The 21,538-nt window shown below is 36.4% G+C and overlaps 2 protein-coding genes, 2 long non-coding RNA genes and 1 pseudogene across 5 annotated transcripts; 2 read left to right on the plus strand and 3 right to left on the minus strand.

Moving 5' to 3' along the window:
* Positions 1-3,337: 3,337 nt before the first annotated feature.
* Positions 3,338-6,026, minus strand: LOC128197992 (uncharacterized). Of its 2 annotated transcripts, XR_008250775.1 has the most exons (3): positions 5,812-6,000; positions 5,595-5,667; positions 3,338-3,620 (listed from the first exon to the last, which is right to left on the minus strand). It is a non-coding gene; the product is annotated as an uncharacterized LOC128197992 (long non-coding RNA). The 2 variants fall into 2 exon arrangements; XR_008250774.1 differs by having other exon boundaries at positions 3,338-5,667; positions 5,812-6,026.
* Positions 6,027-7,407: 1,381 nt separating this feature from the next.
* LOC108337039 (uncharacterized) lies at positions 7,408-9,339 on the minus strand. The gene has a single exon (XM_017573476.2). It carries the CDS (start codon positions 9,337-9,339, stop codon positions 7,408-7,410), a length of 1,932 nt encoding a protein of 643 aa, XP_017428965.1.
* Positions 9,340-10,514: 1,175 nt separating this feature from the next.
* On the plus strand, positions 10,515-12,697 carry LOC108336394 (uncharacterized). The gene is made up of 3 exons (XR_001832858.2): positions 10,515-10,895; positions 11,069-11,386; positions 11,495-12,697. It is a non-coding gene; the product is annotated as an uncharacterized LOC108336394 (long non-coding RNA).
* A 1,109-nt stretch (positions 12,698-13,806) lies between these two features.
* On the plus strand, positions 13,807-14,784 carry LOC108336393 (probable alpha-amylase 2; annotated as a pseudogene).
* Positions 14,785-20,446: 5,662 nt separating this feature from the next.
* LOC108337698 (auxin-induced protein 6B) lies at positions 20,447-21,497 on the minus strand. The gene has a single exon (XM_017574273.2). The coding sequence runs from the start codon at positions 21,311-21,313 to the stop codon at positions 20,864-20,866; it is 450 nt and encodes a 149-aa protein (XP_017429762.1). The 5' UTR covers positions 21,314-21,497; the 3' UTR covers positions 20,447-20,863.
* Between the last annotated feature and the right edge of the window lie 41 nt (positions 21,498-21,538).

Genomic DNA, 21,538 nt, shown 5'->3' on the forward strand with positions numbered 1-21,538 from the left:
TCTTCAGCAGTCCAATTAAAATAAGGTTTTTCAGTCTCTACACCATCAACAGTATTCATAGGAATATAAGGGCCATTTTGTACAGCTTCCCAGATACCTCTATCAACAGACCCCATAAAAATCTCCATTCTCACTTTCCAAAAAGCATAGTTATCACCAGTAAACAATGGAGGTCTGTTAATGGAAGCACCCTCAGCATATACATGGTTTTGATTGTGACCGGCCATTTTCGCAAATTTTGAAAAACTATCAAAGCAAGCTCTGATACCAATTGTTGGAACAATCGGTACCGTTATAGAGTCGCACAGCGGAATTAAAAACTTGAAAGAGAGTGGAAAGCGTGTTCGATCACAATTAAAATTAATTTGGTCCTTTTAGTAAAAATAATTTTCTTTGAGAAAATTTATCAAACAGTTGATATACGTAAAATAAAATGAGTGCAGGGAATAAGAAGAACAACACAGAATTTTTATCCTGGTTCGAATCAAAAGATTCTACGTCCAGTCGTTAATCACTATAAATAGTGATTAACCTTTTTCACTAAAAATGGTTTAACAGATTACAACAAATAGTTAATAAAGCAGATAAATAAACCTTCCTTCGACGAACGAACCGGAAGAAGAACACTCTGCCAACTCGAAGAGAACCGCTCCGACTATCGACAAACGAAACGCGAGCTTCTCCTATTCACGAGACCAGGCAGAGCACCTTGCTAACTCGAAGAGAGCTTGCTCCGACAATCGACACACGAAACGCGAGCCTCTCCTGTTCACGAGACCAAGCAAGGGAACTTGAACTATAGCTTCTGAGAACTTCCTCTGACAAACAGTATTCTGCTAGAGCTTCTGTTCAACAACATTTTTTTTTTTTATTTCTCCAAATCAAAATATATAGCCAAGTACACTGAATGCCAAAGGTTAGCTCCCAACTGCCATGAATAATCGATTATTGTAAGTGATAATCGATTATTCAAGTCCGTTACAGGGTTTTCAAAATGTGATAATCGATTATATGAAGAGATAATCGATTATTCCTGTATGACTTTGTGATAATCGATTATTGCCATTCCATAATCGATTATTGCAGTTAAAAATGCAAGTTTACAAGGTTTACAAGAATTTCCTACTACATTTAATTTCTACAAATTGCTTTTAACTAATTCTAATATCTTCTTCAACTAAAACTTCTTGTAGCATCATCAAAACAAATTTCTTCAAGATTTACCAATACTCCTTATTGGTAACACAATTTTCTTCTAAATATCCCAATGAGTGGCATAGATCCTGCCAACATACATAATCCATCAAATTCGTCCTCAATTCCTTTCAATACCAACACTGACCCGAATTCAATCTTCTATGGTTCCATATCTTCCACCAAGCGAGATACTAACTCACCCTCTTCTCACTCTCAAGCTCATTTTTAACATGCATCAAAAACCCCGAAGCTACCATTGCTATCTCATACAGACACCATCGAACCGAAGCTAGTTGTTCACGACAACCCTCATAAAGCAAAGGTTACCTCCAATAGTAGGAAGAGGAGATGCGGCGGCTTGAGGCGAAGAATCGCGGTGGGAGGTGGCGGCGTGGTGTGTCGAACATCCCAAGTGAAGAGAGCGGTCCGACGATGACTAACGGTGGGAGAGGAGACTAGTCCTCACGACTCCGACCGATTATTGAGGACGGCGTCGGCGATGACGATCCTAGTTCGTGCCGGCGATGTCGTAGGGAGAACGAGATTTCTCTCTCGCACGCGAAAAGGAGGATGAAGTTTGGGCTGATCCGTCTGGGCTAGGTGGAGTTGTCGGCGACACTATTGGACGACGAAAGGAAGGCGCGACGGAGGGTAGGGGGAACCGCGTTGGAGGTTGAAGGAAGAGGCGTTTCTCTCTTTCCCTTTTCGTGCATATCCCTTATGATTTTAGGGTTCTGAAGAAGAAAAGAGAGTTCCCTCTCTTGACCCCTAATTGGAAATAGAAACCCTAAAAGGGTTTGGGCTCAGGCCCAATTCCACTTCAAAATAAAGGGTGTTGCTCCCTTCACCACTACCCTTTGCTCCTTCCACCTCCCCAATTTATTTTGTTTTCAAAACTACCCTTCTATTTTAACTTTTTTACTTTTATCTTTTGGGATTTTTTAACATATTTCAAAACCCTAATTTTACCACTCACTTCTTCACTCCCGCGACTGCACCCCACCACCACATCTTTCACGGATTCTCTCTCACTTGTCATTTCCGTTTAAGCTTTTCTTCTTCCTTCTCTTTCTTTTTCTTTCAACCTTCTCTTTCCCACTACCCTTTCCCTTTTTTGTTGATTCCTGGTGCGGAGGAACGTAGAGGAGGAGCATAGATCTAGCGGGATCTGGTTTTTCATCTCCATCCCAGGTTAGTTTAAATCTGTAAATTTGTTTGGTTTTAACATGTGTTGCTGCTGTTTGTTCGTCGCCCGCTGCGAAGGTCGAAAACGGATGTGGGACATCCGTTTTACGTTCAACGGATGTTGATATCCGTTGATGGATGCTCACATTCGTTTAAGGTTAAAATGTTTATTTTAAGGTTTATCACGCACCTGGGAGGGGAGGAACACCGCACCTTCACCTTCAAGCACGACCACCACCAACACTGAACTCTCGCAACACTGGATTCTCACACCACCAAATGAAAGTTCACCAGACTCTCACACTCTCACAGCACACACGATAAAACAATGAAAGAGAGGAAGAAGTAAACATTAAAAAGAGGAAGAAGAGCTTGTCTGCAAAGAAGAGCTTTTGATATTGCCGCGCTACATGCATTTGGGACCAGAAGTAGGTTATTGTTGGAGTGGGTAGAAAATAACAAATATTAACCCTAAAAATAAAATTTTACTAAAAGACAAATCAAGAATGAAGAAGTGTTGGGAGCAAGGGGTGGTGGTGTAGGGAGCAACACCCCAAAATAAAACTCTAACCAACCAAAAAAGGGGGTGCTGTAAGTCCATTTCATACCTGCCAGCCTTTATTCTTTCTTTCTGTTTTTTTTCTTTCCTTTTCTTGTGTTTGGATTCTGAATTGGCCTGGACTGCATGCATATTTTTGTCTTTGTTTTTGTGTTTGATTTGGACTCCCTCCTTCCTTTGGACTTATGTGTGAAAATTGGTTTGATAAAAAACAATAAAAAATAAAAAGAGGTAAAAGTATAAAAATAAAATAAAAATTATAATGTTGCAAAATAATTTTAGAGTCGTTTACAGTGTGTTTTTTGTTTGAATAATTAAATAAAGTTTTGAGATGCTTTTATTTTATTCTAAATATTGTGCATTATTGTTTTGTGAAAAATGTGACATCCCAAAATATATAACAAAGTATATACGTAGAATGCATCGATTATAATAATAGAAAGCAGTTAAGAGTACACAATAGATGGAATTAAGGAGTACAGTTATCCAAGTCTGACTGGAAAACTTTAAAACATAAGTACGAGTTCATAATTCTTCAAAATACGGATCATGCTAAAGATGAAGGCTAGAAGTCTTTCAAAATGAAAAGCTATATAACATAAGAGCTGGTAGAAATCCTAAGCACTAGGTGTTGGGTCTTCCTCAACTTCCAAAGCTTGCTCCAAAGGTACATCATCACCTACCGCTCACATCCAAAGGATTGGATGATCATCGCAAGGGGAAAGCAAACACATGCAACACATACAAATGCAAGGGTGAGCTAGGTCTCAAACAATCATACAATTCATTTTCAACCAATCTAGCATTTACCAGAATATCCATACACATAAGTCATCATAAACATAAGCATTTATTTCTTAAAACTCATTAAGACAAGCATACTATCATGTTAAGACTCTAGACACGTCCGGACATAGAATGTATGTAGAGCTGGGGCGGGTTGTGCACTTGTGATGGCCTCTACTGCTTTGCAAAGCCATTGCCGAGGGGTTCCACCCGACCATACACAAGGCTAATCCGTTACCGCGGAATAGACCTCCAGTGATAGCGTCTACCCTAGGACCTCCCACTACTCCCACCACACGCGTCAATCCTCTCTAAGTGAGAATGAAAGACCGTTGGAGTGTTAGGGATAACCCCCCATATGGAAGCCTCTACATTCATTCAATACACTAACTGATCTCACCGAGAGATCTAAATTTCCGATTCAATCCAACCATTTTAAATCTCATAATATTCCTTTTGGATCAACAAAGTACATCATAAACCATTTATAATCATACACTTTCAAACAATCTGGATCACATGAAGATGCATTCATAAATCGTAACCGAAATATTTAATTAACAAAGCTTACTGGAATGAGAGAAAGCATGAAGGAAGATATCACCGCTGGACGAACACTGTTTGGACGAACGTCCTAATCCCTTGGACGAACCCCATTTGGACGAACGCTTCAATATCAAGCCTCATGACCGAACGCTAACACCACTAGGACGAACGCCTCAATATCACTAGGACGAACGCTAACATCACCCGGACGAACGCCTCAATATCACTAGGACGAACGCTAACATCACTAGGACGAACGCCTCAATATCACTAGGGCGAACGCTGTTAAAGCAAGCGTCCCATGGACGAACGCTGTGAGATCAAACACTAGGCCGAACGTCACCAATATGGACGCTCGCCACTACCTATGGACGCTCGCTATTAATTCCAACCCCTGACCGAACGCTAATTAAACCTTCAGCTGACCGAACGCTACTAAACCTTCAACTAACCGAACGCTACTAAACCAGTGAATGAACGAACGCCACTAAGCAACCGAATGAACGAACGCGACTAAGCAACCGAATGAACGAACGCTATTAATATCATCCCCTAAGACCGAACGCTCCCTAGACAAGGACGAACGTTAAGTCAAGCCCACATTTGACCGAACGTCACTCAGCACATGGCATGACCGAGCGTTCAACTCCGACATGGACGAACGCTCAGTTTGCGCGTTCTGCAGAATTTCTGCAGAATTCTCAGAATTCTGCAGACTGGTATCAGGACCTCCCTTGACCATTTCCAACCACTTTTCTCAACTTCTTAGACTCTTAATTCTCGTTTTAGACTTAATTAAACTTATCCAAATGATCCTAAACATTTCTACTACCATTTCTAAGTGATTTAAAGTTCACTTCCAGCTTCAAAACACTAACTTCAACAACTTAGGGACCCAAATTCGATTCCACTACTTGGAACCTGTTTTCAACTACTGTTATGCTTCTAACAAGTCTCAATGGACTTGTCTAGGCTGCCCAAACAGTCCAGGAACACTGCAGCCTTCATTTACTCAAAATCCCTACCTCACTTCCTCTAAAATGACCAAAAAGTGACCCTAAGACACTTGATTTTCCTTCCTATCAACACCACAACAAAATTTACACACCCAAAACAGTTCCAACATACATAATTCATCACTCAAAATCATCCCAAACAGTTCATATCCATCAATCACCACATTCACGTAGCACTCACACTTCCATACATGCATTTCAAGTTAGTAAAATTCAAAATTTTGCTTCCAACAACATACCAATTTGAAAATCATCATGTAATCACGCCATGCAGTAAAACCAAAAAGAGAACTAGCTCCCCTTACCTCTAGTGTAGGCAACCAAGCTCAAGTAGGAACCCTAGACCACTTGCTTGCACTTTCCAAATGTTAGAATCACCTATAAATCATCAATTGATGATAGAAAACGAATCTTAGCACCAAATAGAAGCTAGATTATGGAAGAAAACGAAATGGGTTGCATGCAACAAGTTCAATCACATGCTTACAACCCTAGGGCACATGAGAAAGGGGGTTTTCTTACCGGTTCAAATTAGGGAAAATTGATCGACTAAGAGCAACACCCGCTACTTGGCGATCGTTGGGGCAGCACCTAATCAAGATTTTAATGGTTCAGTGAAGAATGGAAAAGGGAGAAGATGCAGGAGGAGGAGAGAGCTTGCAGGAAGAGGAATGGTTTCTCAGAAAAGAGGAATGAGTTAAAATCCACTGTTTCCAAACTAATGTAATTTTATTTTAAAGTGCTCAACCTCTCATCTTTCGCCACTTGTCATCCCCTTTTTGCTGACTCAAATCCAAGTCCTTACATTCTCCCCAACAACAAAAATTTTCGTCCTCGAAAATTAGGACTTACCAGAAAACAAGTGAGGATATGACTTTTTCATCTCTTCCTCCTTCTCCCAGGTAGAATCGCCGGTTCTACTGTCCCATATGACTTTGATCAGTGTGGTAGCTTTCCCATCTGGTCGTTTGGATAGCCTCTCATCTACTTTGACCGGTTGCATCTCTATAGAGAGATCCTCCTTGACTTGTACAGTGTCAGCTTCCAGCACATGAGAGGGGTCGGGGACATACTTCCGAAGCTGAGAAACATGAAAGACTGGATGGAGATTAGCTAGCTGGGGCGGCATAGCTATCTCATATGCGACTGGTCCGATGCGTCTAGTAATCTGATATGGCCCAAGGTATCTGGGAGAAAGCTTCTTAGCACGGATAGCCCTCCCTACTCCAGTAGTAGGTGTCACACGAATAAACACATGGTCATCGGCCTCGAACTCCAAAGGCCTGCGTCTCCTGTCAGCATATGATTTCTGCCTACTCTGTGAGGCTCTCATCCTCTCTTGAATTACTCTCACTTTCTCAGTCGTTTGTTGCACTATTTCTGGCCCAGTCAACACAAACTCCCCATCCTGGAACCAGCATAAAGGTGTCCTGCAGCGCCTCCCATACAGAGCTTCGAACGGTGCCATTCCAATACTGGTTTGAAAGCTGTTATTATGTGTGAACTCCACCAATGGCAGCACTTCATCCCAGACTCCCAAATGATCAAGTACACACGTCCTAAGCAAATCCTCCAATGACTGTATAGTCCGTTCTGACTGACCATCAGTCTGAGGATGGTAAGCAGAACTCATCTGGAGTTTACTGCCCATCTCATTCTGTAAAGTCTGCCAGAAACGCGAAGTGAAGCGGGGGTCTCTGTCCGATATGATGCTGGAAGGCACACCATGCAATCTAACTATTTCCTTGATGTACAACTGAGCTAACTTCTGCATAGACATCTTCAATTTAATTGCCAAGAAGTGGGCACTCTTGGTCAATCTATCAACTATTACCCAGATGGCATCATGCTTTCTGACAGTGTGTGGCAAATGGGTTACGAAATCCATGGCAATGCTGTCCCATTTCCACTCAGGAACATCAGGTTGTTGTAACATACCACCTGGCCTCTGGTGTTCTATCTTAGCCTTCTGACAGGTAAGGCAAGAGGAAACAAATCTAGCTATATCACCTTTCATTCCTGACCACCAAAATGACTCCTTGAGGTCCTGGTACATTTTAGTCATGCCGGGATGCATGCTAAAACGACTGCGATGCCCTTCTTCTAAAATCACTCTTTTCAGCTCTCCATCATTTGGTATACATGTTCTTCCTCACTCTTAGAATATATTAGAATGTCATCTATGAAGACGACAACGAATTTATCTAAGAAAGGTCGGAAAATCCTATTCATGTAATCCATGAATATGGCAGGGGCGTTAGTCACACCAAAGGGCATGACCACATACTCGTAATGGCCATATCTGGATCTAAAAGCTGTCTTCTGAACATCATCAGCCTTAACTAATATTTGGTGATAGCCGGACCGTAGATCAATCTTGGAAAACACAACTGCCCCATGTAGCTGATCCATCAAATCATCAATTCTAGGCAAAGGGTACTTATTCTTGATGGTTAATTTGTTAAGTTGCCTATAATCCACACACAATCTTGAACTGCCATCCTTCTTCTTTACCAGTAATACCGGCGCACCCCAAGGAGAAACACTAGGCCGGATGAACTGTTTCTCCAACAACTCTTCAATCTGCTTTTTCAAATCGGCCAATTCGGCTGGTGCCATGCGATATGGGGCTATAGAGATAGGCCCTGCTCCCGATACAATGTCTATGGAAAACTCTACCTCTCTTGGAGGAGGTAAGCCAGGAATCTCCTCAGGAAACACATCTAGAAATTCACTGACTACCGAGAGGTCTACGTCAGAATCTCCTTGCTTTACTTCCATGTGTGATAGTATCAAGAAACAACATGCACCTTCTATTAGGTCTTGCCTCAACACACCAAGAGTCAGAGGTGGGTAATCCTCCTCATTGGGAAATACTAGCTTCTTCTCCCCACAATCAATGAGAATACGATTGACAGACAGCCAATCCATCCCTAGGATGACATCCAAACCCTGCAAAGGCAAACATATCAAGTTTACCTTGTACTGACGCCCCTCAACCACTACAGAACTTCTAACACAAACTGTAGATGTCTTCACTATCCCAGAAGTAGGAGTAGATACAGTCAAGTCATACTGTAGCTCTCTCACTGGTAACCCCAACTCTCTAGCACAAGTCTCAGACACAAATGAGTGTGTCGCTCCAGAGTCAAACAACACCATGCAAGATCTACCACCCAATACACATGTACCGAAAATCAAATCACCTGAGCTAGCTGCTTCTGTCCCTGTCAGTGCATAAACACGTCCAGTGGCCTGAGGTCTGATGCCACCTCTGTGCTGAGATCTCCCTGCATGCTGTGGCTGGGAAGTAGCTCTCCTACCCATAGGGCAGTCACGCTCATAGTGGCCCTCCTTGTGGCATCGGTTGCACCTCCGAAAATTAGTCCTCTGGGGACATGAAGACAAGTAGTGCGAACCGCCACATCCATAGCATCTCACGCCACTCATAGATGAGGACTGGCTCGGCTGAACAGAAGGCTGAGAAGATCCTCCAGAACTACGAGAAGAAGAAGAAGATCTGGAGTATGGTGTCTTCCTGGAACTGGACCCACCTCTAGACATGGCTGGTCCCCCAACCCTCAGTGGCTGGGCCTGACGGCTCGGGTATCCCTCAGCTTCTCTCTTTGTCTTCTCCATATCCCTAGCCATCTCCACAAGAGCTGGAAACTCCCTCAGACGGTGACCTCTCACCAAGAGCTTGATGTCACCGCGCAACCCGTTTTCAAACTTGCGACATTGCCACTCTTCATCCACTGTCATGGTGTTAAATCTAAGAAGATGTTTGAAGCGGTCAGTATACTCAGATACCGACATATTTCCCTGCACTAGCTCCAAAAACTCGACTTCCTTAGCGTATCTAAGAGTGTCAGGGAAGTATTCCCTATAGAACTTCCTCTTAAATAAGTCCCATGTGATAGGGGTTCTAGTTCCCTCCAAGATCATCCGTGCACTGTTCCACCAGTGGCTTGCCTCTCCAGTCAAAAGATACTCAGTATAGGACAACCTGTTTTCGTCAGGGCACCTCTTGGCGTTGTAGACTCTCTCCATATCACGAAGCCACTGATCGGCCTCATCTGTATTTTCTAACCTTTTCAGTATTTAAAATTCTTTTTGTTTAGTTTTTAATTTATTTTTAGATTTTTCCTTAAAAATATTTATTTAAATAAGATTATTATTTTCAATTTTCATTTAAATAGTATTATTGGTCCATTTTAAGTATATCAATAAATATTACTTTTACTTTATATTAAATCTTTATGTAATTGTGATTACTATTTTATAATTTATTTACTATTATGTAAATGTGATTATTTCCCTTACTGCTACCAATATTTTAGATCTTTGAATAATAATTAGTTACAAATCACCTTTTTTAGAGCAAGGCCTTCAAAGTCTCTTTTCAAAACTTGAAGCTAAACAAAAGTTAAAGAGGTATGTTATTCAAAAGACTAAGGCTACTCAAGATGAGTAAAATAATTTATTTTTAGTTTTGTATTACTTTTGTTTTTTATTCTATTTTGTAAAAATAATATTTGTAAATTATTTTTCTTTAAAGATGTCTCTTTTTTGTTTTTTTACGCGCAGCAACATTTTCATCCCGTCATCCTTCCTCCTCTGGTAAGTTTTTTATTATATGTTTTTATTATTGTTTTATTTAAATAAAAATATATAATAAATGATAAAATTTTTGCAGAAAAAATTTGTTTGAAGCTATTTTCAATTCAAAAGACTAAAACAGTTACTAAAAAATTGTTATAAGAAAATTGTTATTTTATGAGGTTATTAAAATATTTCACAAATTAACATTATTTAAAATAGTTAAAAAGAATTATCTGAACGTTAATAAATAACAATAAAAATTTTAATTATTTTATGAAGAGGTTTTTCACCTCCCTAAATTAAAATACAATCTCCACTGTTTTAACTCCTCCTTTACACTCAAATTTTTCTAAATCTATTATTTCTCCATAAGTTTTTTATTATATGTTTTTATTATTGTTTTATTTAAATAAAAATATATAATAAAAGATGAAATTTATGTACAAAAAAATTGTTTAAAGCTATTTTCAATTCAAAAGTCACTAAAAAAAATTGTTATTTTGCGAAAGTTATTTTTGTGAGATTTATGAAAATCCTCCACAAATTATTTAAGATAGTTAAAAAGAATTATTTAAACGCTGATAACAATGAGAGTTTTAATTGTTTTATGCAGAGGTTTTTCACCTCCCTGGACTAAAATACAATTTCCACTGTTCTTTCTCACATTTCTCCATTTCCCTTCATAGGCACCTCTCATCTTTTCCCTAAAACTTTTCACGGAACGCAGCTCGTCCTCATTTCTCCTCAACTCCCGCAATGTAGCTCATCCTTGCAACGAACGCATCTCCTGCAACGCTGCTCATCATCATTTCGTGGTCTCCGTCGTCATCTAGGGTTCATCTGTGTCGCTGTTGCGGTCGTTGTTGTCGTTGCGGTCGCTGTTGCCGTTTCGGTCGTCGGTTCGTTCTGAGTTGTGGTGGTCGTCGAGTCCTTTGCTGCGGTAGTGGCCGTTCCGTCCTTAGTTGTAGTGGCGGTTGAGTTACCTCGTTCCCCCATTTTGAAAGGTAATAAAATCAGTTTTAGGTTGTTAGTTTTGTTCTGAATGAGGACTACTATTTTCGGGGTGCTATTTTTGTGTATTCTGGCTTATTCATATTTGTGATCTATTTTGGCTTTCATCTTTATTGTTGGAATTGGAGTGGTGATTGCCCTGACAAAGTGCTTATCTATCTGCTAGGAGGAGCCTCTGCCTAAGTCACTTTGCTCGTCAATGATGCCTCAATCTCTTGAAGGATAGCAGCTTCAAGGTCTCGCAGGGCACGCTTCAGGCGCTCGACTCTGCCGCCATTCGAGCTAGCGACCACTTCAAGCTCCAATTCAATGTGTTCGCTTCTGTGGGAGAATGGTGGAGGCACAAAAAGCAAGGATCTAGTAAGCTTAAGAGTGAGAAGAAGAGAGGGTGCAAGCTATGAAGCGTTTCGGTTTGAGTACAGGACGCGTGAAGTTACGGGGTTTGGTGGAGGTGCGTTTCTGGAGAAGACAAACTAAGTTCCAGGTATGGGGAGCTAGTTCGTTTAATTTTGTTTAGATGAAATTATCTGTGAAGTTGGTGGTTATCTGTGAGATTGGTGTTTGTTGTTTGATTCTTGTTTCGTTTTTTTAGGTTGTTCTGGAACTATGCTCTATTTTAGTTCAAATAAAAGAGAAAGGTGATAAGGAGAAATGGGTTTAAACGTCTGAACGTGGTTGGGTTGTGTTTCAGTAGTAGGTTGAAGTAGTTATAGAAAGAAAAAATGATGAACATCTAAACTGAATGTGTTTATTTCGGTGTTCTTGCTATTCATTTTTGTCTTGCGAGTAGGATTGGTTTTATTATTAAGTGGTTAAATTGTTAAAAATGTGATTTTGGAAAAATAGGAGTACTATGTGTTTTGGTTATTTTAGTTGGGTTTTATAATTGAGATGATAATAAGCTGGAAAATTAGAAGTAATGTATGCTTTGGTTACAAAGAGAAAAATTGATCCTATGTTTGAGCTGGCATTGTTCTGGTTGGTATGAAATAATGGGTATGTTGATATTAATGGTATTGTGGCATTCTAAAGACGAGAAGGATGATATGCGAGGATGTTTTAGGTGGGTCTTGGTTATTAATGAGTATATGGAGTGGAAATTTATGGTGGTTATGTGCATTTTTTTGGTTGGATTATATATATAGCAGTGTAACAAATAAAATTGGCAGAGTGTTTTAAAGACGTGATGGTATGAGTTTTTGTAATTCACAGGTATATAGAGATGTTTATTGAGCTCTTTTTAGTGTTATAGATTTGTGAACACTTTTAGGGGTAATATATATAATATTATTGAATGGAGTTGTAATGTTAAAAGGTCTGGATAATGGAAAACAGATGCAAGGATCACTTTTAATATTAAAATATTGATATTGAATTAAGAATGGGATATTGGTTGTTTCGTTCAGAAATTGTTTGACAAGCTGCAGTACCTTTTGAATTAAGGTCACGTTTTATAGAATTGATGGTTGATGTATTATAAATTGGTGGAATAACTATTTGTATTTTATTAAGTGTTTTATAAATTATAATTAGGAAGGATATGTTTACATATACTGTAATGTTAAGCAATATATGGATTATTATGTGTTAAATTGATTATTAAGAAGCAAAGCATGATTCAGTGGTGGAAACTTGGATTCTTGGAATTTCTTTTATATACTAGTTTGTTTCCAATGAGTGGGTGTTAGTTCTGTTTTCATTATTGGAGATATTACGGGGCTAAAATTATATGTGAACATGATCATTGAAATGATTGGAATTTACTTTGATGCTAATGTGGTTGCTTTTGAATAGTGAAATATTATATCTGGTATAAAATATCATTTTTATCATGTTATAGTAATGTTTTAATCTATATTCATCGGTTTGAGTGAAATAATTTATATTTAATTTTGTTTTGTTGTGGTTATCTTTTGGTATTATGTAAAATTTCATAGTCTACTGCAATCATTTTATTGTATTTGAGATTATTAGTTTATTAATTAATCTTTATTGTTGATTTGTGATAAGGTAATCTTATAACCTAGGGAAACGAATTAATTTTTCAGGTAAACTTTAATCACTTTCACTTGTTTGGATATTTTCTATAATTTTTTGTCATACCAAAAAATATTGCATAATATTTTTTACCTTAAAAATTTACCCATGTATTGGTCTTTGTCCATGTCCTATTGACTTTTTGTTATGTGAATTTTTTTTTCTTTACCCACCCATGTGACCAAATCATGTAGACTGGTGTGATTATACAACTCACTGTGATTACTTACCATCATATCCTGTTCTAGGATTGTTGGTGTCTAAGATCACCTTCATATATCCTCTTTGTTATTTCTTCTTTGGTGTTAGTATGATCCACCGTTGTTATATAATAGTAAAACTTCATTATCTTAGAAAACTAATACTCTCTCCACAAAATAAAATATAGTATTTATCACTAGAACTTGCACGGATTAGAATTAATATCTAACAATTTTTAATGCAGGGATTCAACTGGAAATCTCATGAACAACATCAGAAGTTGTGGAATTTCTTAGGAACTAAAATTCCTGAGATTGCTAAATCAGGATTTTCATCCGTGTGGTTACCACCATCTTATGACTCATTTTCACCAGAAGGTTACGTACTTTAAAAGTTGACAGTGATGTTTTTATTATTTTTTTCAAATATTTTAAAAGTTAATTTTCTTATAACTTTTTCTCTAAATCTTAGAAGATGACACTAACTCACTTAGATATTTCTGAATATATTTCTTGTGTATTTTCATATCACTCTGACCTTACACTAACATTAGATCTTTATCTATAACCCATAATACTTTCAATTATTACAAATAATTCATTATAATGATTATAAAACATAAAAAAAAGTAACTTCCTAACCTTTTCTTTCCTTTTGCAATAAACACTACCACTTTTAATTAATAATTATTTGATAACTCTTAATTTAAGTTTATTACTACAAACATGTTACATCTCTCAAAACTTTTATTCTTTAAATACTAGATATGGTTCAGAAGATGAGTTAAGAACTTTGCTTCATAATAAGATGAAGCAAAGGACATGAAGGAATGTACAATAGATTCGATGTCATCCCTTTAGCATGGGATGAACATGTTGTTACATCATCTTTGGGAGGATTGGTAAGATGAGTAATCTTTATTTTATAACATTCTTTTTGTTAGATCTTAATTCATACTTGGTTCGTATTATTATATTCTTTGACTTGTTTATTTCAGGGAAATCCAAACACTGGCAACAAACTTTTTTCTGGATTTCCTAACATTGATCACACAAAAGAATTTGTAAGAAAGGACATACTTAACTAGCTTCGCGGGTTACGTTATGATGTTGGTTTTGAAGATTTTCGATTTGATTTTGTGAGAGGGTAAGATATTATGTGACATTAATTAGTGTATTGCATTGTCTGTTTATTTTTTTCTTAATTATGTTATATACCTTTGGTCTGTATTGTTTATATAGGTTTTCAGCAAAATATGTGAAAGAATATATTGAGGGAGCAAACCCTTTGTTTTCTGTTGGAGAGTATTGCAATGACTGTAACTATCAACCTTCTTATTTGGACTATAATCAAGGTACTCCTGCTTCATCTTAAGTAAATAATTTTTATTTAGTTTTAAATTTTCTAAATACTACTATCAATATTTGCAGACAGTCATAGACAAGATATAATTAATTGGATAGATGGCACGGGACAACTTTCAATTACCTTTGATTTTACTACCAAAGGAATTCTTCAGGTATATTGTACTTAGTTGGTACTGAATAAGTTAATTTTTGCAAGAAGATCAATTGGCAAGCAAAAGCTCATTTTTAGGAAATTTTAGACCAAGCTTTTAATAAATTTTGATTTTCAGCTAGTCAAGCACTAAATCTTCGATATATTTCTTGTTGAAAGTATCTTGATCCCATTGATATTGAGTAAGACCAAAAAATTCAATGGGAATTGGTTCTGAACCATAACACATAGTTCCAACAACGACAAAAGTTATAGAAAAGACTGCAACAATACTGTTAGAATCAATATCAATATTTTCCCTACATGTTGAACGTTCCTACTGCAATATGATGAGAACCTATGGTCCCAAAACAAAAGGATCAAAACCTTCCACCCATCATGCGGGGTTTATGAATTGTATCCTTCTAATTAGTCCGTAAGGATCAGACACCCATAATACCATACAATCCAGTTACATGAACTGTATGTACAAGATGATACACATTCTTTATTCTAAAATATATTTGGATGATAAGGATAAGTAAGTACAAGCAAGGTTGTCAAACTCGAGAGTTTACGTAAACTCGTGAGAGTCCAGTAAACTCGAATAGTAAACTCGAATCGTAAACTCGTAAGAGTTTACTTTACATGAAAAAAAAATATAAATTTATAGAAATGTTTTTCATAGAAATATTATTATTGAAAAACATAAATTGAAATATTAAAGTCTCTATGTCTAATCCTCTAACAATGGCATCATCATCTCCATCATCATTTTCCCAGAATATTTTTACTTCTACTTTTAATTGTTGAAGATGCACTTGGATTAACTTCTACCGAGTTTGATGCGTTTCCAGACATAATAAGATAAACTTTTTCACTACAAATATAAAAAAGAAAATGTCGAACAGCTTAAAATATTGTAGCAGCAAGGTTGTTCAACAGTCCAGTGTGCAACATTTTATTTTTGAAAAATAAAATGAATGGGCGGTGCTATAAAATGAAACCCATTAATATTGTGCTGTAAAATGCTTTGGTAATAAAACATGAAATCAATTTAAACATCACCAACAGTATATGTGGCAGAGGGTTTACACTTATGCAACCCGTGAGCTCTATAGTTGAGATTGACGGTCAGAGACGACTACGGCGAGATTGACTGCGACAGCGAGATTGACAGCAACGGCGAGATCAACGGCAATGGCGAGATCGACGAAGACGACACGAACGGCGCGAACGAAGGAAAGATTGAACGACGACAAGGAAGGTGTGATAGAGGGCGAGATCCACGACAGGATAGAGGGCGAACCTGATGAACGACAGCACGACAGAGGTGAGATTGAACGATGAGATTGACGGCGAGAGTGCAAGAAAGGAGATGAACAGTGAGAATGAAAGCAGTGAGTGAATCGGTTCAACGAAAGCTCAAAAAACCTAACCTGGTTTGTCCTAAAAAAATATCTTCTCAAACTCGCAAAATCGGAACTCAACTCGCGATTTCAGGCGAGTTTAACGAGTCTATCACCGATTCTACCGATCCCACACCAAAAACGAGTTTACTTACGAGTTAACTCGAAAGCACCGAGTGAACTCGTAAACTCGACCGAGTTAACTCGCGAGTTCGATAACCATGAGTACAAGGATTATTATTTAGAATATAATAAAGGTACATCTATTGAACGTTAAGTAAATAATTAGTTTTGAATTTTCTGAACACTCATACCAGTATTTGCATTTTCAACTTTGTTATGATATTAATTTTGAGCTTGTTGCTTTTTTTTTCAGTGATTTGCATATGATCATAAACAATATATAATCAATTAGATAGATGACCCATGAACTTTTGATTTTTGACACATAATCTCACTAAATAAATGAAATAAAGTAAAAAATAATAAACAAAAATAAAAATGAGGTTAACCTCTCAAGTAAATAAATTAAATAAAAAAAGTAATAAATATAAACAAAAATGAAATTATAAACACTTTACTAAATAAATTAAATGAATTGGATAATAAATATAAATAGAAATAAAGTTACGAACACTTTACTAAATAAATATAATTAAAAAATGGTGTTATGAGTATCTCACTAAATAAATTAAATAATAATAAATATAACAAATTTGAACTCGATTATATGATTGACAAAGCTTAAATAAAAAATTTTAATGAAATAACACCAAACATGACACAAGTGATTTAGACCTAATTCTCTAAAACTCTACTAAGGTTTTTCCTTCTTGCATCTCGCTGTTACTACATTCATTGCATAATTATACGAAAAATACTAAAATTCCAAGCCTTTTCTACCACCACTTTCACCGTCATCACCATGGCAGCTATCACCTGCCTCCAACTATACCTTCTTTTCTCCATTGTTGTTGTACTCTGAGGAGAAGAAGGCATTGTTGGGCCAAAACAAAGATGGGCTTTTATTCTCCTAAAAATAACTATGGCTTTTTCTTCCTACACTCTTAAGTTATAAGCTTCATCACATATTAATAAGAAAAGACTAAAGTACCCTTACCACCACTACATCCAACTGCACATTGGCTCTCTATCATCGTTACACTCTTTGGGAGGGGGAAAAAGAAAAGATTTTTGTTTTTGGAAAACTCGTTTTAAAAGTATTACATATGTTCCAAAAAAAATTGTTTCGGAAATGCTGTTATGGAAATTCTCTTTCGAACTACATCTCTTATGTTCTAGAAAATTTGTTTCAAAAGCTTGTTTCAGACAGCAAAACTCACTCCAAAAAATATATTTGAGCCAAAAATTATATTTGAGAAAGCTCATTTCAAAATGCATTTCATGTATTATAGAACGTGTTTTCCAAAAATTCTATTTTAGAATTCTATTAAAAAGCTTGTTTCGGAAAAGGTAATCTAGAAATCGCTTTTACAAACTGTAAAATGGTATTTTAAAAATTATGGAGGATATGGGAGTGCACTTAGAAGTTATGAGGATGCATAAGAAAAAAAAAGCACCTAATAATTAGTGAAAAAAAAATGGACTTGGACATCTTCTACAACCATTTTAGGTTTGGATATTTCTTCCTAAACACTATCAAATTTCTGCGTCACCCCATCAAAAAGTTACTCGAAATTTTTTTCCATGTGACAGGAAAGAGTGATTGCTCTCCGGAAAAGAATTTCTGGAAGTATTAATTGTATTCTGGAAAATAAATTTCGGAAGTGATAAGGTATACGAAGAAATTTGATAAAGTGTAGAAAGCAATATCCTTCCAGGTTTTCTTCCTTCTCTTTTAATTTAGACCTCATTATCCACAATAATTACAAGTAGAATTAGGCTATTCTAAAAGAAGAAAAAAAAAACTATGATTGATTGATAGTTGTAATGTAAGAAACAAATTAATAATATATTATGTAAAAAAAATTAAGATGCACAATGTTACCACTTAATTTGTTGAAAATTTTAAAAATAGAAACGGCAAATGAAGAAGTAAAGAACAACTTTTATATCAAAGGAAAAATATAATAAAAAATGTATTCTCTAAATTAATAAAAAAATGGGGAAAAGTTATCATGTCAAAACTTAAAAGTTATTTTTGATAAATTATTAATGTATTGTGTATAGGTTATTATTGGTCGATTATTTTGGGTCAATCACATTGGTTGACCTATATGGACCAATCACTTTGAGTTGATCATTCTTGATTCACCATTTTGGATTGACCATCATTGACTAATCATGTTTGGCTTATTATTTTGGGGTGACTTTCTTTGGCTTACCACCCTCTGAAGGAACACCCTTTGGTCGACTATCCTTTGACCGAACTCTAGACTGATCATGTGTGATCGACTATCCTTTTACAAAATGAAGGTTAGATTAACACGAATGATAATTACGAATCAACGTACTACTATTGATTAAGGTATGATTAAATCATTATTAAGCCAACAAAAAGGTAAAAGCTCATAACAACAATTATAAATAAAAGTATAAGGTATAACTTTCATATATATGTCCAACACATTTTCGTTTGGTCATCTAGTGACTTTAGCATTGGAGTACCTTTTGCATGTATCATCCAAACGATTTTGATGGAGATTTAAAAACAAAATTGATCAGTTAATGTAAAGATCTTGAAGTCTAACCAGATGATGTGAAGGCCACTTGAAATCCGACCACTTCGCCTTGAAAAATTGTCTAATTCTTCCAAAAATAATTCTGAATACAAATAAGAATTCAAGCAGCCTTATATATAGTAAAAATGAAAAAGTTGAAGTAGGATAAAAAACATAAATTGATTATCTTATAATTTTATGTTAAAAATGATATTTATCCTTTATGAATTGAGCCCATATTCCATTGATTTTGTATTTTTTTGTGATTCTTTATGAAAAAGTCTACCAAAAATAAATATTTAAACATAAAAAGGTTTTCATTTTAAATCTAATAGACTCTAGATAGGAAAAAAAATGAATATAGTTGTACCATATACAAATGAACTTTGTGATCTTAAACAAAAGAGTATGTGACATATAGAGAATGAATCAAAATTGGACTGTGATCAATGATAAAGATATCGTGGTGTGTTCAAATTCGAATGTGAAATTGGGTCACCACCAAATTCGATTATTGGTACGATTCAGGCTATTTCCACATCAAAAATCAATACGTGTCAATTCCTCATTTTTCTTTCATCTGTTTTTCAAGATAAACAGTGATAAGGATTTCCACTTCCACTATAGCTATACATTCTACAGAATTTCTCTGCCACCACAAAATCAATTTGTCAAACCAAACCAAAAAACAAAATAAAATAAAAACAAATATCAAATTCGCGAAAGTGCTTTTTCCCCATCACTTCATCTCAAAGCCTAAAACATTGTTGAAAAGAAACTATCTGATTGTGACACCGTATTATTCTCAGAGTTGGGTCATATATTTCGTCAAAGGATTCTAATGAACACAATGCTTCGAACATGCATGGTGGAGACCCATGCGACTTCGTTTCTAACAAAGATGTTTCTTTTCTTCCAGGTTGTACATATTCATGAAAACAGCACACAAAAGTTACCTTAATCTCAATCATACATACATGATATCAAACTCATCTGTCACTATTTTTTTTTTCTATTTACTTTCTTTTAAAAGACTTAATCTTTCATTAAGGATGTTTTAGTTAAGAGATTATTAAGCTTTTGTTATGGCATTTTATGTAATATCAATTAAAGTTTTTTTAATTAAAATTGAGTAATAATAATGTCAAGAGGGGATACATTAATTGAAATTATTTAGCTTGCATTATAGGAATAGTAATCAAAACTTGTGTTTAATTAGGTGAGGACTTAGCTGGCAGAAATGTCCTCTCTCTCATGAATATAAAGACCCTTCTTTTGCATGATTGTGATTTGTGATCATGTTCACTTTCTTTTGGTCAATGAGGTTCTTCTTTCTTTCTTTCCATTTTTTTTTTCTAAATAAATTTCATTTCACAAAATTTTGGACAGAAAAATTGGAAAAAACAGTGATGAGAGTGTTCTTGGGACAGAACCAAGATCAGGTGAAAACATACATTTGAAGTGAGAGAGATCGAACAAGAGCTTTCACGTGGGTTCCTGTCATTATAACTCCCACAACTGCTACTCTGATTGCAACCTCCACGAATACCAACAAACTTTACATTATATTTAATATCCTCTCTACCTTTTTTTTTTCTTAAATAAACTAATAAAATTTTAATACCATAAATTAATAAGATAAACACTTTTAGTGAAATTAGATGTAAAAAAATTAACTTTTTTTATATGGTATAAAGAAGAGTGAATTGAAATTAAAAATTCACTACAACTTAATTTGCGTTTGCATTGATGGAATAAAATAAATACAACATAATAAGTGCTTTACATCGTGTGGGTGTTACCATGACAGTTAGAGACTCATATCGCAGCTTGGAACAAGCCATGAAATCACAGCCTTAACTCGGATCCGAACCCGGGACGACTCGGTTGTGCCATCTCCTCCATCGGTGATTCCCGGACCATTCTTCTAACACTGATTTTATGATATGTGTAACTCGACTCACATCAAAAACAAACTTCCTTACTATGAAAATGAGATCTCACTTAGTAATAATAATAATTATAATAAAGCCTCTTTTCACTCAACTCAAATCTCGACCAGACCAGGTTTATCTAGACCTTTTTTGGAAAACTCAGCTGAGTCAATTTTGAACTGTGTAAAAATAAAAATTTGAGTTACCAAACGGTTTTGTCACTGGGACCGTGAAGGAGCGGTCTAGACTCTGGCCAAAAATCAAGGTTGTTGTTGATTCTGATGTGGCAGTGTTGTTTTAAGTCGTCAAGTTCGAGGTTTACAAACCGGTTTGGTTTTGCTGATTCGGACCAAGAGATGAACCGGAGAACCTCGTGGAAGAGCATTTCGTCGCAGGGGATGACCAATGGACCGTGGTTGGAGAAGCCATACTCTTCTTCAGCTTGAAGGAGAAGCTTCTTGAAGACGGGGTGGTTCAGGTAAGTTGCACGCACCACGAATCTGGTGAGGTTGGTGCCTACACAAACAGCCACGTGTCCTGCAGGCACATCTGACGGTGTGCGGTTTGCAGACATGCGAGCCTTGTTGCGCCAGCGCCGCAGCATCTGGCGGAGCCGAACGATGTGTCGGATTTGGCTGCATTTTGGGGACATTTTTCTCCTATGTTTTCCTCTGTTGTTGTTCTGTTTTTAAGAAAGTTGCAGTGGAATTGATGATGAATTGTTGATAGAAATAAAGGTTGAGGGATTTGAAGGAGGGTGTGAGATTAAGGATTTATAGGTGCAAAGTTGGGAAAGTGCCCTTTGTTTTTGAGGATATTTACGAACTAAGGCTGACCTCTTCGTCTGTCTCTAGTTCTTGTAGCAATACCTTTCCTT

The sequence above is a fragment of the Vigna angularis genome, chromosome 7 (assembly GCF_016808095.1).
Source record: "Vigna angularis cultivar LongXiaoDou No.4 chromosome 7, ASM1680809v1, whole genome shotgun sequence".
NCBI lineage: Eukaryota > Viridiplantae > Streptophyta > Magnoliopsida > Fabales > Fabaceae > Vigna > Vigna angularis.

Bases quoted from the DNA above. Each gene is read 5' to 3' on its own strand.
- LOC108337698 (XM_017574273.2), bottom strand. From the start codon at position 21,313: ATGTCCCCAAAATGCAGCCAAATCCGACACATCGTTCGGCTCCGCCAG.
- LOC108337039 (XM_017573476.2), bottom strand. From the start codon at position 9,339: ATGGAGAGAGTCTACAACGCCAAGAGGTGCCCTGACGAAAACAGGTTG.